The following is a 19911-nucleotide window of genomic DNA, read 5'->3' as shown; positions in this document are numbered from 1 at the left end:
TTCTATTTAAAAGACTACACCTTGACTCTGTGTCCTCAGACCTTTAATTTGCAAAATCTGAATTTAACATCAGGTCCCGTTCTGTTACTGTATAATTTGATGATCGGTACACAATGCCAATTTGGGTACCGAGTGGTGAAGTCCCTGTAAACTCTGACAGTGTTTTGAAAGCTTTTCTGATCACTCCTTGCTCTTTTCTCCTAAACCTGCTTTTACAAACATCCCGACCTGCAGTCACACAGCTCATGTTACATAGATAAATCTAGACTTAGAGAGGCTGAACGCACCTCAACGCCCTTAGGCGCCAAAACCACGAGATGATAATGTCTTTGTCTGAAATTCCTTAGTTGTCTTCGGCCTCATGGCGTCGCTGATGTCGTAAACCTCTGTTTTGAATTACTTGAACGTAACATCATCTTGAATCTCAGGAGCTGTGCGTCACCACGTGACCACGTCATTACACCATTGCCACTCCCCCTTTTCTCTCTCTTACACACACACACCACACACACAGAGACACAAATTGTCTCTAAATTGTGATAAGTGCTGCTGCTGTTGTCATCTTTGAAAGATTGGAGTTTTTTAAATGAAGAATCATTGAACAACATTAACTTCATTTCCCTTTTTAATACATCCTTTTGTAATTAAAGTATCTGTATCTTGTGATTATTTGTGCATATGAATGTGAATGCAGCTGGAATACTATAGTCTGTGCTCGAACTTAAAACCCTCATTGTTTATTACATAATCATTAATATTAAATATTGAGATTATTAATTTAACTTTTATAAACTGAGACTGTTCTTTAAAGATTGATTTGTTGGTTCCTGTAGTCAGAGGGGTGCCACGCTACATTAATTAATAATTCGAGATTTGATTATATTTAATTGAAATTTGTATTGTTTTAATTAATTATTTAACTATTCTTAATTGATAACCGTATCCTTTCTAATTAATTATTTTACTATTCTTAATTAATAGCTTTATAATTTTTAATGAATAATTTTTATTTTTAATAATCATATTTCATGATTATTAATAATGAGCCAACGTCAAATCTACTACTATTGCACAACACCTGATATAAAACTGATCACATGCCTGCCATTCCCTGTGTCTGCTGAGAGCTGCATTTATGATCATTTACAACTGATTATATCCTACTGTATCATGTTGCATCTGGGTCCTACCTATACAAGTTATATTTGACCGTAAACTCAATATTGAAGCACCTAGGGTGACATAAGAGAGAATTGCTTGAAAGAAATAAGCTAATTTCTATCCATTGTGATACATGGCATGATAGTGTCTGCATTAACCCAACACCAGACTTACCACCATACCAGTCTTGAGGATCAGGAAATGGATAGTCTGTGTGACATCAGCAGCATGCATCAGGTTGTGGTAGGGGTTCTTGTGCTTTCTGTAGCCCCCCTCCAAAGAGTCCACAAATGATATGAGGGCCGAAACAGGGACCTGAAATAAAGGCAACAAAACAAAAGGTGCACAGTGACAAATATGAACTTGGCACCCCTGACATTTCCAGACACACAATGGAGAGTTGAAATCTTATCAGAATTGATGCAGCAAAACTAGACAGACCTTTGTTTATTACATGACATTTTCTCCTGCATCAAGACCTTGTGTCTATAATGGCCAATATGCAACTACTCCACTAAAAGACTTAAAGTTGCCATTACTTAAGGATACTTGTAAATATTGCATTATTCCTTATTGAGACAAGAAACCCTGTAATACTACTTTTTTTACACATACGTAGAGCCCCCAGCACCTGCCGGAGTTACCCTTTAATAATACTTTGAGGTTTTTGAGTATTTAGAGACCATTATAGCCGAGAAACATCACTAGTGAAAGTTACAAATGACTATTAATTTGGTTAAGGAATTAAAAACATTCTATTAGAGAGGCTGAATCATTTAATTGGCATTAAACAAACTGTTTAGCTGATTTATAGGTTACACAGTATTGATTAACACAAAATGTGCTTTCGAACCCGAATCTCTAACCAAAGGAAATGCTTTAAGGGCAACAAGAATCTGGCCTCCTTTTGGTCACAATCTCCCCTTCCTTAAAGCCTTCAACAATGTTTTGTAAAACCAAATGTAAATGGCCCCCTAAATACAGAACAAGAAACTCAAATAATTTAAATTACCTTGTGTACATGAGAGCCACAGGTACAATTTAACTGTTACTCCCCATGAGTGTTGGAATCTGTGAGACACTTCTATGGGGAAAATGGGTGTTTTTAAAACTTATTTTAAAACTTGCTGTGGCTACTGCTTGTGAAACAAAGTTGGATTACAGTTAAAAGTCTGTTGTGTGAACCCATCCCCACAGGATGGAGCTACTGCTGCTACTCAGATAAATGGTGATCACAATATAAGGCAGGCAGGCACTTTTTTGTGTGGTTGTATCTGATTGCAATGCGTAGCCCTTCTACTACCAGAGAGCATATCAAGAGTTTTAGGGTAAATAAGAAGGCCCTCCACAAAGCAGGAGCTGCCTATTACTCCACATTAATAGAAAAAAAAAACAAAAAAAAACCCAGGTTTCTCTTAAGCACTGTAGCCTGGCTTACAAAGAGTCACAGCTCCATTTACTCTAGTACTCCTCCATCCCTGATTAGCAATGTCTCTATGAAATTCTTTAACGATAAAATTCAAACTATAAGAAATATAATCTACCATCACCTTCCCTCAATTCTTAATACATCATGAAGCACAGTAATCTCAGGAGCTAAGCTACAAATTATTTAGACAGCTTCACTCCAATCTATCTAACCAGTCAGGTTTATTAGCTCATCATAGCACAGAGACAGCCTTGGTAAAAGACCCAAATGATCTTCTAATAGCTTCAGATCAGGGGTTGTGTCTGTTCTCGTCCTGTTAGATCTTAGTGCAGCTTTTGACACTATTGATCATTTTATTACAGTGACTACAAAAGTTTATTGGAATGAAAAGGAACAGTCCTAACCTAGTTTGAATCCAATTTATCAGATCAATTCCAATTTTTGCAAATTGGAATTGTGCACACAATTTTTGTTAATCATGGTGTCCCTCTAGGTCAGGGGTATTCAACTAAAATTTGAAGATGTCCACTTACAGAACATTTCTTGAAGCAAACGTCCTAAAGATCATAATATCTAACTATTTAGTGTGATATATATTTAACTAGCCTAGTAGTTGTATCAAAATCTGCATTTACTAAATACCTGACTGTCAAATCAAATGAATTCAGTACGATTCCAGAACTTTTTGAGTCAGGGTTGTGTGAAGTCAGACGGACCCATGAGCAGAGGTACTTTAACAAAAGAGTATTTAATATAAAAAGAGTCTTTAACTACACAAACACAAAACATAAACACTAAAGGAGTTGAAACACTGAAAAGATATGAACAAGAACAAGGACAAAGGACAAAAACACAAGAAAACTTACAAGAGGCTCAGGAGTTCAGGACAGGGAAGGAACGCAGGAAAGGACCACACCATGGAACATTGACAAGAATGACAAGAGGAACCCGAACAAGAACACAGCCAGAAGAGCAACACAGAGAGACCAGCAACATGGAACACAGCAGGAAAAATAGACAACCCGACAGCAGACAAGGGGAAGAACAGAGGCTTAAATACACACAGGGAAGGCAGGGGTAATTGACTACAGATGCAACACATTAGGAGTTAGAAAGACAATCACCAAGACAGAAACAACCCATAAGGAGCAGAGACTACAAAATAAAACAGGAAACAGAAAATACAGAGGCAGAAATAAACAAACTAAACTGACAGAACATGACATTTTTGACTATATTTTTTGTGACGAACTGAACAATTATGTATGATTGCAGATATGTATAATGTTATGTCATTTACTAAATGAAAGTAGGTCTGCTTTTCAAAGTAAGAGAGAATACAATGCGAGAAGTGTGCATGTTCATAAAAAGGGATTAACTTCAGAAAAATAAAATAAAGGGAGTAAAAGCTATAATTTAAATTTTTGAAATTCTTGACTCAAAAGTCTCCACCAATTTTACAGATAATAAATCTCAACCCATCTTAACAATTGAACAGTTTTAGAATCACTTTCTTCCACTTTTATATCCCACTCTCCCATTTTTTCATCTGTTTTCATCTCCCTTTCGCCTCTCACTCCTCTGTTTCACTCATTTTATTCGTCTCAATCCACTGTTTCTCTCCCTTTCTCCGTTTCACTCCTGTTTCTCCACTTTCTCCATCTCACTCCTCTGTTTCTAAATTTTATCCGGCTCAGTCTAATGTATCTGTATCTCCCTTTGTTTCTATACCTGCATCGCTCTCTTTCTTTTTCTTTCTACCGTCTTTTCATGTGTAACTTGCCTCTAATTCTCTCATCTGTCTGCACTGTAGAGTCGCAATGTTAACCGCCTGGAATGCACAGACTTGATTGGCTAAGTAATATGATACTTGGATGGCTTAACTCGCATTCAATTGGTCTGGGCATTTCCTCATCCGCTACACCACTACCATAAAGACTACAAAAGGTACGACGGTAACAAACAGAAGCACCCTGTCAGGTTTTAAATCATAACCTTCTGTTTTGGCTGTAGGTCAAGGTCTGTAAGGGACGGCTTCTGGGTCTTGACTGACCGCTGTCCACCTGTTAGTGACCCCTGCTCTAGGTTCTGTGCTTGGCCCAATTTTATTCACCTTATTTATTCTTCCAATAGGAAACACCTATGTACCCCCCCCCCCTTTTTTTTTCTTGTTTGTTACCGTAGCCCCGCCCCACAAAGTGTTTCTTCTTATCAATGTTGTCAGTTACACACATCATCTATTGCACTTCTTTCTGTCCTGGGAGAGGGATCCCTCATATGTGGCTCTCTCTGAGGTTTCTATTTTTTTTCCCCTGTTAAAAAGATTTTTGGGTAGTTTTCCTTACTCTTGTTGAGGGTTAGAACATAGGACCTTGGCTCTTCTTGTTAAGGACTTTTTGACCATCCTCACATTAATGTATATGCCACAAAATATTATGTATTTAATGTATATTATATCTGTACAGCAGAATAGTGCCTCTATAATTACATAATCCCTTTTCTCTCTAAGCAGAACCTAAGGTCAGGTTCCAGATAAAGGGCATACCAACAGTACACTGTAGTGTTTATGCTTAGGGACTTTCATATATAATTCAGATGCACCAGACAGAGAGGCACCAACTTCAACTCTCCCCAACTCTTTTGCGTATTTCACCAGTGGCAAGACATGAGGACACAACGTGATTTAGGATGCATACTTTAGGCTGAACTATCCTATAGCATGGGAGCACCTACATGTAGGACATGTGGATATGCTGTTAGAATGGGGGACACAAGTGGAGGAAGATAATATATCTGGGGATGCTGTGGGGGCATCTTCAGAATTGGGATGATAGTTGCTCATGTTACTCTGTTAGCGTTTGTATACTGTTCCAACTTCTGGTCTCCTTCATGCATCAGTCTACATTTAAATATTCTGCATAATCTTCTGCCTGACTTTTCCTTTCACTAGCTTCCAGAAAATATCCAAAACAAATAGGCGTCATGAACAGGATCTCAATACAGCAAAGATACGGTAAGTTGATTATTTAAAGTTATCTTTGAAGATCACAAAGAAAAGATATAAGATGTCTGCTATTTGGTTGTTAAAGTATATTTAACTAAGACATCTTTTGAACATGGTTATGAAGCCTAATGACATTCACATCTATGACGCCTTATGCTCAGACTTTTATTCAGCTAATGAATTTCTCTAGCATAGGTATAGATCATAATGACATGTTAATATCTTAAGGCGCCTTGAATCTTATGTTCAGACCTTTAAGTATTATTTCCAGATGTGTTCTGTTTGTTTCTCCTTGTCTGAACTATCCTTGAACCGTCTATGGAATATTAATAGGACAGATGGTTTTCAACAGGTCCCTAAATTTTAAGGAACATTCCCAAATTTAAAAACTCCCCTATAAAAACACTTGCTATTCAGAGGCAACTATGCACGCTCTGATGCCGCAGCAGGGTTTAATGATTGTGTAAGTAAATGCATTTATTAATGTGAATATGCCAATATAATAATCAGTCCACAGCCGAGATTAAAACTAAACCGTGAACAAAATCAGAGGAGATTAAAAAAACTGGAGCAGATTAAGTTGTATGCTCACAGAACCACAAATATCAGTGATATAATATTCCTACTGATGAATTAATGTACAAAAGGTTGAAAAGAAAACGTGATAATAAATAAGTCATAATTTTTTACAAATACCTAAAAGATTAATACGCTAAATAGGAAATAAAGTTTAATGTGTAATTTTTTATGCTGGTATTCCTGTGTTTGAAGGAATTTATTACTGATAGCTGAGATGATAACTTTTTTCTGAGACAGAGTTTAGTCTCTTGACCAAATTTTTAAAATCCATTAATAATCACTTGTTAAAAATCAACAAAATGTGAAACGCACATAAGCTCAGAAAATGTAAAATAAATACATCCAATTTATTTAAAGTAACAGGGATAAAGGACGACTCCTTATTCCGAGTTAAGGTAAAGAAAAAGGTTGCTTAGCCTCATGTTCTTTTGTTTGAAAGTTTTAAAGCCACTAACTAAGGTTTAAAGCCATTAACTAAGAAGTGACTGGCACAGTGTTCTGTATGAAATTGATAAAACGGACAGACCACTTCCAGTAGAGAGTGCTTAAGCAAATCATCAGATGTTATCAGATGAGAGGAATAATTATTAAATGCAGTTTAATATAAAATATGTCGTCAATATCGTTTAAAATCGTTTTTCTGTGTGTTTCCTGTCGCGATACGCTCGCGTCAAGCAAAAAAAATAGACTCGACGCAGAAACGATCGCTGCACGGCGCGAGGCAGCCGCAGCGCGGCGCAACGCTACGCTTCAGCGTCCGGTGTGTTCAGCACAACGATTTAACATGGGAGTGGATGGGAGCCAGAGGATTGGCGCTGCGCTTACGCCTCGCTTCCGCGTCCGGTATGAACCCAGCTGCCTCGCGTCGTGCAGCGATCGTTTCGGCTTCGAGTCTATTGTTTGCTCTTGATGCGAGTGTATCGCGAAAGGAAACACACTGAAAAATGATTTTAAACGATATTGACGACATATTTTATATGATATAAATTATCAAATATGCATCCCATACTTTGTATTCACCTTCTGTTGTCCAGGAGTTTTAATTTTACCACTTTTACCGACCACATTATTAAATGTCCCCCTCTGCCCATCCACTACAGCTACACAAGCAGTCATAAAGATAAAAAGAGAGAGAGTCGGGGGCTACGTATTCTCCACATAGGTTTGAGTGGAAAATACGTAATGTACCCCCGACACCCGACATCTAACGGAGCAAACAGCGAAGTTCTTCAACATGTATGACATTAAATTAATAATTGAAGTGGAAAAGTACAGTGAGTTGTATGATCCTTTTATAAAGACAACACTAAAAATGACACATGTTGGGACGCTGTTGCAGTTAATTTTGGAGCAACAAGTAAATATATGCTTGAAAAAAATTATTAAATGCCGTTTTTACTGCAGGCTGATAACTGCAGCGCTTCGGCATCGCTTCCGCGTCCGGTGTGAACCCGGCGTTAAGGGGAGAGAGGATGGTGATTATGAAAGGCAGATAACTCTTATTTTTGAGCAAATGTTCTTGTGTTTGACAGATGGATAGTGGAATACATATTACTGGTACTGTGGTGCTTACTGTGCTATTGTGCTGTTTGTGTGTTATTGCTTACTGTGCTGTATTTCCCTTTTTGGTAAATCTAAACTGAACTGTTTAATAATGAATCAACGTAAGTTATGTTTTATAAGGTATTTTATTTCACAGGCATAGTAAATCCGATTTAAAATGAACAGAAGGCATTATAATGTTTTGTCAATTTTGAACTGTATTAGATGTATTTCATGTAACTTTGAGAATATAAAACATTAAAACGTTTTTTTCTCTTTTAATTTAAGGAGAGCAGAAAGATCCACTGTGTTCCTGAGTACAATATCATGAGGGTATTTGTGAAAATTAGATCGCTCTCCTAAAACCGGACTCTCCTTTGCCTTTTTATTTTTCCTCAGTTATCCATGTATGTGGAAATGTAAAGACTGTGAGAATTCATATTCAAGAAGATCTGAACTTCTGAAACATTATAAACTTGATCATCATCATTATGGGCGGGGCCGTGCTTACCCCTGTACATATGAGAATTGCCCATGCACTTGCAAAACATGGAAATCTCTGCTGACTCATCTAAGCAAATGCCATCCTAAATCCCCACAGGAAGATAGCTTGACAGCATTCAAGTGCCACATCTGCAACAACAATCAACTTTCTAAAGAGACTCATTATTTTGAACACATTGGGACACATTTAAGAAATCGTGAATCTGTTGAATGCGTTTTTAATGATTGTTCATATAAAACAAATATTTACGGTGCTTTCAATACTCACAAGTGGCGAAGACATAACCCCCACACAATTCATGATTTTAAGCGAGGAATAGTTGATGGACCTGTTGGTAGTTCTGTTGTTGGAGAAACTTTTGAAAGCGGTGCTAACGAGCAATCTGATGATGATATAACATCTGGAGAATTTACTAATGAAGAACCAAGAAATTTGGCACATTCTATTGAAGTGAAGTTAGCCTCGGTCCTGCTAAAGTTAGAACATTCTTTTCTGGTGCCAAGTGCAGCTGTAACCGAATTGCTTGATGAGTTACAATATTTAATTGGTACTGCCTCTGTCCCTGTCGCCCAGAAGACTACTGGACTCCTTAAAAAGTAACAATTGCATAGTTGATGAATCTCTCGCAAAAGAGTTAGCGACTGTACTTTGCACTACAAATCCCATTCAAGCTGCAGTAGGGAAGGGCGGTCCTCTCTCGACTGCATGGAAGAGGGAAGGCATATTATAGAAAAAACTTTAATGTTGTGGAACCCATTGAATATTTTTTAGATCGTAAGAATAATAAGACTTTTCAGTATGTGCCTTTACTGAGTGATAAACAAGTATATAGATCATTTTGGGATGGACGCCTCTGTAAAAGTAATGCTATTCTCTCAAAACAATGTGCAATTTCTGTGATTTTGTATGTTGACGACTTTGAAATTTGCAATCCCCTTGGGACATCCCGTAAAAAACACAAAATCTGTGCCTTGTATTGGATTTTAGGCAATCTGCCACCTGGTTGTCACTCCTCATTGTCCTCTATCCATTTGGCTGCATTGATCAATAGCAGTGATGTTAAGGGCTATGGTTATGAAAAAGTGTTGGATCCTTTGATTGCTGATCTCATAACATTGGAACAACATGGGGTATTTGTGGAAAAGCTGGGAAAAACTTTGAAGGGTACATTGCAGTGTGTTATTGCCGATAACCTTGGCGCACACAGCATTGCTGGCACTGAGAGTTTTTCTGGCAGCTATATTTGCAGGTTTTGTACAGCAGATAGGTCAGAAATTCAGGACAAAGAAGTTGGAGCTGGAGCTTTCTATCTGAGAACTGAGGAGATTCACACAAATCATCTGAAAACCCTTGAAGAAAATTCCTTGAACAACTGTTATGGTGTTAAGAGGAAATGTGTTCTGTCAGAAAAGCTTACAACCTTCAATGTTACTAGTGGTTTCACTCCTGACATTGTCCATGATTTATTCGAAGGAATAGTTCCGGTTGAAATATCTCTCTGTCTGACTGTATTCATTTCCAAAAAGTTTTTCACTTTGGACGCTTTAAACAAGGCAATAGAAGATTTCTCCTATAAATGGACTGATAAAACCAATAGGCCCCACTCTGTTCCACTGACCTATGCATCCTCCAGTTCAGACTCAGGAATCGATTGCATATTTGAACTTGAAGATCTCTGAGCACAGAGTCAGATTCAAAGAGGTTTTCCCTGAATCAAACTTTCGACCTAAACACCATTTTTTTTAACATTATCCTCACTTAATCTGTGAGTTTGGACCGTTGGTTTCATTATGGACCATGCGCTTCGAATCGAAGCACAGCTTCTTCAAAAGAGTTTGCGGCATACAACCTGCTTCAAAAATGTGCTTATGTCCTTAGCACAAAGACACCAGTTTCTCATGGCACATCACCTTCACGTGTGTAGTTTTCCTAAATCTCCCCTGGAAGTAGCAAATGTTTCAAGTCTTCCCATTGATGTTTTAAAAGAGGACATATCATTTGCTCTGAAGCAGAGGCACCCAGAGTTGGATGGTGTATGCCTGGCTAAAAGTGGGAAGTACAATGGCCTGAACTACAGTAATGGAATGATCCTAGCTCATGGCTCACTGGCAGGGCTGCCTGAATTTGTGGAAATAACCCAGATGATTGTTGTCGAGGATAACCTGCTTTTCATCGTCAGAAAGCTGAGTGCGTGGTACTGGGAACATTTCAGAGCATACGAACTGAAACCGTGTCCTACGAGGAAGTTGGAACTGGTTGACCAGAATGAACTGTCAGATCCATACCCATTGGCTGACTACACAATTGGAGGAATGCGGCTGATAACACTCAAAAGATACATACATCTGTAAGGTCAGTCTTAGAGTGGAACCAACAAAAAAGTAATTAAAAAATTAGCTTTAGGGTTTTATTCTCTAACTCCACTAGAGTATATTTCCATAATTTATAGTTGGGGCTCTTCACTTTCTCAGAAGATGAGGAAACTTCTTGGACTTCTTGGAGCAAACAAAACAGTTTAATTCAGGCTGTCTGTTTCAGAGGCGACAAACAGACAGCCTACTTGAGGAGGAGGTCTTTGTTCAACAGAGTCCTTTATAATATTGCGGGAGCCAAATCTACTGCACATGTTTACTGATAGATGGAGCAGGAAATATATTCTAGTGCATTGTATATATTATCACCTTAAGTTTAATGATGAAAATATTAACTATTACAAATATTAAAAAGCAACTGAGTCATATTTATCTGTCTCTCTTTCTCTCTCTCACAGGGCACCATGATGGAAAACACATCCGTTCGATTGCTGGTTATCCTGAGTGAAGACGGCAGTGTGAGAATGGAGCTACGCAACGGGATTCCCGATTCACTGGAAGAGTTTATCGATGAGGTCAAGAATGCATGTGGATTAGGGGGATTCATAAGGTTGCAGTACAAGGACACAGATTTTGGGAACACATTTTTTAATCTGACCTCTACAACTGTAATCAAGGATATTACAGTGTTCAAAGTACTCCAGTTAGACCCTGATTCAACTGTTGTCTTGTACGCACTTGATCCCCCAGTGAGTAGCATCCCTTTGGTTGGACTGGACAGTGATGACTCCTCAGTGTCTGCGCATACAGACGACACAATACTGCTTAGCAGCACTTCCTCAGACTCACTAAGGACCCAACAGTGGCCACGACATTTCCCAATCCCACGCTTCTCCTATGACACAGAATGTCAACTGCAGAGGGGGAATGCAGAGTACATGAGAAGCAAAACTAGACTGACACCTAGCTCAAAAATGCTGTCAGACATACTGGAGAAAGTAGCTGAAAGTATCTACGCATACACCCCATACCCTGAAGATTCTGACGTCAGTGATGTTGCTGAAGCACTGACAAAGAAGCACCCCTGCCTGAAAGAACCAGGGTCTTTCAATGAGAGCTATGGTTGGAAGTGCAGGATGAAGATGAAAATGGCCAACTACAGGACTCAACTTAGGGCACACGGTACATCTCCCGAGGTCACATTGAATTCTTGAAATCCAAGTCTCAAGGGGACTCCTACCCAGCTAAGAATGTCAAGAGACCTAGACGAGCTGAGGCCAATCATTTTCCACCTCTGGAACAAGAGAGGGTTTCCCTTTTGACTGAACTACAGAAGAAAAACAACCGTCAAATAATAAAGGAAAAGATGGCAAAGACGTTTGGATACCGAAGACAAGAAATAGTGCACAAGCAGCCAAGCACCGAAGACATATTGACAAGATGGCCAGCACTTTTTCAGATATAAGAGGTATGTTTTTATATGTAAGGCACCTTAGACCTTTTTTTGAGAGGAGAGGGACTTAATATATTTAGTAATGCCATTAATTAGACATTCATGAACGATGATTTTTGAACCTTCAAAACATAGGGATTTACAGAAGAGGATTTATTTAATACACTTTCAAAGCTCTTTCTGCATATTCTGTTTTTGTTTCTCCAGATTAAATCTGAGTTCATGCGGGTGACAACAGTTCCCTTGGAGACAAAGTTCTTAGCGCAGTTGGACAAGCACACGTCGAAACTGCTGGAGGTCATCAGGAGCAAGGGAGGACGTGTGAAAGAGCAGACCAAGGCAACTTTGCAGGTTTTAGATGAGGTATCTATTTATGAGTTGGTTCTCAGTGATCCATAGTTGAATAGTTGGGATGTATGTGCTTTTAATAATACCTATTCTTCCTCAGACTGTGGACATCACAATTAGAAGAGAGTGCATCTTCAAATCTTTGATGATCTACCTGGGTGAACCTGTTCATCACCTCATTAAAGAAGTCCAGGTAAGGGCATCTCTCTTACTAACACAGACAATACCTATGTACCAACTTTTGTTTTGAGATGCAACATAGCACTGTATATATATTTCGGGTAATAAACATTCCTCTAATTTGTGAATTTTTAAAATTATGGCCAATTTTGTCCTAAATACCCATTTAATTTATCAAAATATAGAGACAGTCTCAGCAAATATGATTGACGAATCTAAATCACCTGTTTTACACTGGAAACAATTATTCAAACTACTCAACTATTACACTTAAACATGCATTTTTAACAATTCAACTGCCTTGAGTACTTAAATTCATCACCATTCATCTCTTAGCTTACAAGTTATACTTTTCAGCTGTTGCGTCAGCCTTATCAGCATTGCTTCAGCAGTTTCTTCAGTGGTGGTCAGCATTGACATGCATTGTCTTCAGGAAATTCTCTTTCTAATTGTCCTCATTTGTTTTTGTTTTTGTGTGTGCAGGATATGCAGGAAAATGAAGACACCATAGCAATTGTCAGTAGAACTGAGGACATTAAAATCATTATTGATGGAACAGAGGTTATCAGAGAGGTGCCCACAATAGTAACGGCGGTTGCTATGTTCTTCGGGCTCACCTACGCACTCAACATAAAGTATCCCAAAAAACTGCAGTACACCCTTGTATTTGTTCAAAGGGTCCTGATTGAGCTTCGTGGGAAAAAGATGTCCCCAAAAATGCATCGGCTGGTTACCCAGCTTTGCAGCCAAGAGTAGGCCCAAATGCTGTTTGCTGCTTGTTCATTTGAAAATTCATGTCTTGAATGCATGTGTTTGTATTTGAGATCAGTTTATCTGAAAATGTTTCCTGGTTGCTGTTTGTTAAACCAAAAGTTTGATATTGTATCAAACTACAATATTAGTTGTGATCGATTACCTCAATTTTTTTTATTTTAGCCAATGTTCTTTTCTGTAAATTTGAAAATAAAGGCAAATAAAAAGCATCTTGATTTGACTAAGCAAATTAAGGAAAAAGGAACAGGGCAAACTTCCAACATCATTTCATTAAGCACTATTACATCACTTTTTCCTAATCACTTTAGGAATGTAATATAGCCTTAGGCATGGCACATTGGTCTGTAGGTGGCAGTAGAGGTGTGTGGGGTCAATTTGCTGTTGATAAATATTTCGGGGGGGGGGGGGGGGATTGTTGTTTAGCCCTCTACTTTTTCTTAAAAATAGCTGAAAAGGATAAACTAAAGCCACAGATAAAAGCTTTAGACGTTTCCTAAAGTAGACAGTGAGACACACCTGGGGTCATTCTCCGCAATAAGATGATTAAATTGTTCTGTTAGAATCATTCAAAAGTCTGGACTCTGCTGTCACTCATGGACCTTGCAAGTTTTCTTTAATTGTGAATACATACAGGTGGAAATAATAATTTTTCATATGATGAATGTTTACATAAATGTTTTAAATCATCATCATATCAGGCCATCATGTGAAACACCAGAAGCGAGAACAAATTTGTGAAATCAGAGCTTGTTCACGTTAGAAGCCGGTGAAACAGTGAAAACACCGAATTTTCTCGTCAAAGCTGCTCAGTTACCAGAGAGGAAGCTGCCGTCAGGTTTGTACCATGCTGGAGTTTATGTTTCCTCCTCCACACTGACCTGCCCTCACTTTAACTTAAAACACATATCACTAGTTATCAGGACCTGATCAGTACATGAAGTAACTTAATGTTTGTTTGATTTGCTCCAGAGTTTATGAGACTGTAATTAAACATCCTGAAAAATGCCTTGTCAACGTTTTGTGCTCAGTACAACACGAGACGCACACAGTCAGGACAGTTAGAATGACTGGGTGACATGCAGACATGATTAGACACCATCGATGAATAACTAAACACATGATCATTGTGTTTGTCACCTGAATCATCCCAATGAAAAATGGAACAAATGACCCAAGGCAATTGCCGACCTTTGCCTAATGGTTAAGCCCGCCTCTAATGAGATCACAGCCTCGCTCCGCTTCTCCCCCACCCATCCCACTCCACCCCATCCAGCCAAATGATCGGTTCGGTTCAGCACTATTCTCATTATCCTTGGCTCTTTGTGTTTTTTGTCAAAACATGGATGGAATGTTCTATCAATGTTATATTTACCATTTATAAAATTTCTATCAAGGAAAAGTTATATCATGATAATTATTATTTTATCGCCCAGCCTTACTTTAACCGTAAAAACTAAAAGAAAAAAAAAACTCAAAACAAGTCATTAACACCATGTTTATAACCTTAATGTCGACTATGATCCTTTTATGTAAAAGCCAGAACCTGGGACAGCTGCTTGAACTCTGTGTGAAGTTGAATGAAGCTAAGTGAATTAGGCTTAAATGTAAAAGTTTAAGTATGAGAACAATTCAAAGTAAAGTGTATAGTTTGTCACAGATTTCACAGTCTCACCACAGACAGCAGCTCTTAGCAGATGTTGGGCAAGAGTCCCTACAGATCTAACCATGTGGTAGGATCCACACACAATGGGTCGTAAAAGCGTGGCCTTTGAGCCAAGATTAAGCCAGCTAAAGTCTCCCTCTAAGATCCAGCATGGAGATTGTATCTTCTGGTGTTAACTTAATCCCTGGGGTCTCCCCAGAAACCCTTGCTCTGCTCCTGGCCCCTCCCACTCTCCTTTGACCTCTGACACTCAATTGGCTAAAAGCCAGCATCATCCCATGACCAGCACCTCAAGGAGGCAGAACCTCTCAGGTAGAATAAAACCACTGAGACATCAATGCTCGCTGCCATTTTTACCCTGCTCTGAAGACATCATGAGGCCCCTTCGGGGCCTCCCAGCTGTTTTAGTTGCTAAAGGGGGTAACCTTAACTTCTAGTTTATCAGCCATTTTCCCTGCTCTGAAGACGTCAACAGACCCCTCCGGGTCTTTCCAGATGATTTAGTTGCTAAAGGGGGCAACCAGAGTTATTTTCTTTCATTTCTTTCATTTTCTTTTATCTTAAGTCTGATCTTACTTTGATAGAGACTATTTTTGTTTTTAACTTGAAAAGGCCGTGCACAGGAACTCACTCGCTCGCTGGCCGAGCTCAGAGACTTTCTTTCCAAATCCACAGCTGCGTCAACCGCTGCTCATCCCTGCAGAAGAGACGAAGCCGAATCCCGTTCCAAGAGCAAGAGACTTCGCTCTTTTCGGTCCAGCGCTGACCTCCGTTGCAACCACGAGACCCACCGGAGCACCGCTTAAGAGACCAGGACACTGATTTGTTTTCCAGGAATCCGCCCGTTCGCACGCATCCTGAGGTTTAACGACAGATTCACTGGACTTCCGGGAAATCCGCGCCCCACGCGCAAGCAACACCGCGGAGGTCACAGTAAGAGGCTTTATTGTCTGGGCAGAGACTAGTTTAAATACTTAGCGTGTCATTTGTTTGATTGTATGTTTGTTTGTAGATCGCTGATCTGTTTTTAGCCGTGCTACACGGCGGGCCGAGACGACACATCCGGTTCCTTTGTTTATTGTGTTTTTGAGAAGAGCGCGGTACAGAGCCGGCCCTTCCCTTTTTGCGTGTTACCGTCAGAGATATTGTGCGGAGATTTACATCTGTTAAAAGATAAATCTCACGTAACTGGACTGCCTGCTTTGCTAGTAGTTGTCTCTGACGATGTTTCCTGATCTCTCTCTCTCTCTCTCTCTCTCTCTCTCTCCTCCTAAACCTGTTTTTACACACGTCCCGACCTACATTTATACATTTCATGTTACATGGAGAAATCTAGATTTAACGAGCATTTATACATCTCGACGCCATTCGGCGCCAAAACCACGAGATAAGAAATCTCTGTCTTAAAGATCCCCTTTGTTAAGGTCAGTGACCGGCAGCCATTTTGCTTTCCGCAACGTGGCTTCACTAAGGTAACCTCCATCTTGAAAGTACGTGAATGTAACATCACTTTGAATTCGGCCAGAGGACGTCACCACGTCTCGACGCCATAGCCACTCCCCTTTCTCTTTCTTACACACACACACACACAGACAGGCAGACACACACGACCACACACACACATAGATACTCCGTATTACATGTGTGACAATTGTGATAAGTGCTGCTGCTGTTACCATCTTTGAAATATTGGAGTTTGTTAAATGAAGAATCATTGAAATAACATTAACTTTATTTCCTCTTTTTAATAAATACTTTTGTAATTAAAGTATTTGTATTTCTGTGATTATTTGTGCATATGTATGTGTATACAGCTGGATTACTATAGCCTGTGTTCGAACTTAAAACCCTTCATTGTTTATTATATAATCATTAATACTAAATATTGAGATTATTAATATAACCTATATCATTGAGACTGATATTTAAAGATTGAATTGTTGGTCCCTGTAACCAGGGTGGTGCCCCGCGACAATAAGCAATGATTACAGATTTGTATTATTCTTAATTGATAATTTTATCGTTTTCATTAATTATTTTAACTATTATTAATGGATAACCGTATCATTTCTAATTAAATGTGTTACTATTCTTAATTAATAGCTTTATCATTTTTGATTATTTTTAAGAAATAATTGTTATTTTAATAATCATATTTCATGATTATTAATAATTAGCCAACGTCAATTCTAATCCTACTATTGCACAACATAAATGGTGCCCCTGCGTGAGGCTATCTAACTCCAGCTGTATCATAATACTGTGTACAATAATCCAGATTCATTGTCAAAGAAAGAATTTTTTTTTTTTTTTTAATTTCTAAATTCCCCTGCACCTTTGCAACACAGGTATACTCGTGCCTTGCATATCTGTGATTGGCTGCAGAGTGTAATCGGTGGTTGTGTATTCGCGATGCACAATAATTATAATTAATTTCTTAAGGAGAAACATAATTCGGAAATTTATTTCTCTTTGAATTTTTTATTTGTAATCCCTTTGCACCTGTGCCAAGCAGGTATACTATAGCCTTGTGTATCCGTTGTTGGATGCTTATTGCATATTAGTGGTTGTGTCATCTCAATGCACGATAATTATAATTAATTTTCTTAAGAGAAAAACAATTATGGAAATGTATTTCTCTTTGAATTTTCGTTATTCTTAATCCCCTCGTAAGCAGACGTTGTGTATCACTATGGTTGGTTGCTGACTACGTTTCAGTAGTTTAGTAATTTTTTTTATTGGAGAATTTCTGCATGCTTTGAATTTCAAAGAGACTAACTAGATTTGAGAGACTAGTTACGAGTAGACTAGTTGTTAACCAACTAGGTCTAAAGGATTGAGCCATCGAGCTATCCTACATAGCGCTACTATATAGACACAGAGTGAGGCTCACCTGTGCATCTTGTGTAGTGTTTATTAAGTTTTATTCGCTTTAACCTAAGCAAGCTTGAGCAGCCCACCAGGTGCGATTCGCAATCAGAAGATGAGTAGCATGGACCACCCTGGGGCGAGGGCTCCCTCAAGGCCAGACGACCTGTCGGGGACAGTCGCCAGTCTGAAGAATTTTATAGTGATGCTATAATTAAGTTTTTATCCGCTTTTACCTAAGCAAGCTTGAGCAGCCCACCAGGTGCTTTCGCACTCAGAAGATGAGTAGCATGGACCACCCTGGGGCGAGGGCTCCCTCAAGGCCAGATGACCTGTCAGGGACAGTCGCCAGTCTGATCAATTTTTCCAAGTGATGAAGTGAGTTAGTTGAGGGATTATGATTTAAGTTAATGCGATCCAAGGATTGAAGAACTGACCATACACCTCAACAACACCACTGGTCCGAAATTGAGTTTATCCTACGTTCTGGGTCACCTGGCACTCCTCTGCAAACAGAGGGCCACGCTACAAGCCCAAGAACATGTTGATGCGCTCAGAGTCATGCTAGCAGCATGCCTGGCGGAGCAAGAACAAAACTCCCACAATCGGTTTAGATCTCATTATATGAATACCTCTCAACAGAGAAGTTATTTTTAGCCAATGGAAACCATATCAGTACCAGGAGTATAGATATGGTGACCGAAACCCAAAACATGGGATGCATTCTGGGACAGGAGTTAATACGGAGAAGTGTGGCTGAAACAATGAGAGAAATTGTGCCACCTGTTCCTCCAAGCTCTCCTAAAAGACCAGACACTGAACCCCGTTGGCGAAACAAGGAGCAGACGCCCTCCTTCTCCACTCCCAAAGATGACTTCAATGACGGGGAAGGACCAAGGCGCTGCCAGAAACCCCCTCTCACCTCCACATCTGAAAAGGGGGGGAAGAATTCCCAATTTTAAAACAAAAACCGCTCAAACCACTCACTCCATCAGTAGCTGCATGCTTTAGACCCTCTGTCAGTAAATTGTATAACATAGTTCAGGTAGTGAACCTCCTTAGACCTCGTTGAGGATTTTGAAGTCGTTACCACTACGGTTGTGCAGCCCTCACGGGTACACTTGGCAATTCAGTCTTGGCAGTGAAATTCCAATATCTGTAGATCTGAAAACCTAGAAATAGGATTTATCATAAATCCACAGATTAGCGAACAACAGAACGTGACTTGCCGTTGTAAATGTTTTGGTTTGACAGGATAACACATGTTTACCTCAAAACACCAGCACCTACTCAAACATTTTCTTCTGTTTGTGTTTCCACTTTTCTTTCATTTCACTCTTCACCGAAATTCATTTGGTATTTTAACAATAACTGCTGATAAGCATTATGTGAAATTGAAAATGTGTGCCGTGTTTTAGAATATATGTTAGTTAGCCTGTCTGCCCAGACAATTACCTCTCTCTGTTTAGACTCATGCCTCGAAGACATTTATGCCTCTCTGCCTCATAATGAACTAACTTTCAATGCTTCAACTCCACTCAAGGATTACCTCTCATGGATTATCACTGGACTCTCGACCATAGTTTGCCCTGGAGACCGGGGTCACAGCCCACTCTCCAGACCAAAAGGGGGACTGTTGGGCAAGAGTCCCTACAGAACTAACCATGTGGTAGGATCCACACACAATGGGTCGTAAAAGCGTGGCCTTTGAGCCAAGATTAAGCCAGCTAAAGTCTCCCTCTAAGATCCAGCATGGAGATTGTATCTTCTGGTGTTAACTTAATCCCTGGGGTCTCCCCAGAAACCCCTGCTCTGCTCCTGGCCCCTCCCACTCTCCTTTGACCTCTGACACTCAATTGGCTAAAAGCAAGCATCATCCCATGACCAGCACCTCAAGGAGGCAGAACCTCTCAGGTAGAATAAAACCACTGAGACATCAATGCTCGCTGCCATTTTTACCCTGCTCTGAAGACATCATGAGGCCCCTTCGGGGCCTCCCAGCTGTTTTAGTTGCTAAAGGGGGTAACCTTAACTTCTAGTTTATCAGCCATTTTCCCTGCTCTGAAGACGTCAACAGACCCCTCCGGGTCTTT

The 19911-nt window shown here is 39.5% G+C and overlaps 1 protein-coding gene across 1 annotated transcript in view; it reads right to left on the bottom strand.

Annotated features, from left to right (window-relative positions):
* LOC133969742 (dual specificity calcium/calmodulin-dependent 3',5'-cyclic nucleotide phosphodiesterase 1A-like) overlaps window positions 1-19911 on the bottom strand; it is a 234058-nt gene that overhangs the window by 103425 nt on the left and 110722 nt on the right. Inside the window, exon 8 of the mRNA XM_062406389.1 lies at window positions 1336-1476. Coding sequence (XP_062262373.1) covers window positions 1336-1476 — 141 coding nt within the window. The remainder of the gene's footprint in view (window positions 1-1335; window positions 1477-19911) is intronic.

The sequence above is a fragment of the Platichthys flesus genome, chromosome 15 (genome assembly GCF_949316205.1).
Source record: "Platichthys flesus chromosome 15, fPlaFle2.1, whole genome shotgun sequence".
Lineage (NCBI taxonomy): Eukaryota > Metazoa > Chordata > Actinopteri > Pleuronectiformes > Pleuronectidae > Platichthys > Platichthys flesus.
The sequence above is the reverse complement of the archived record's forward strand: the minus strand, read 5'-3'. Positions and strand labels throughout refer to the sequence as shown.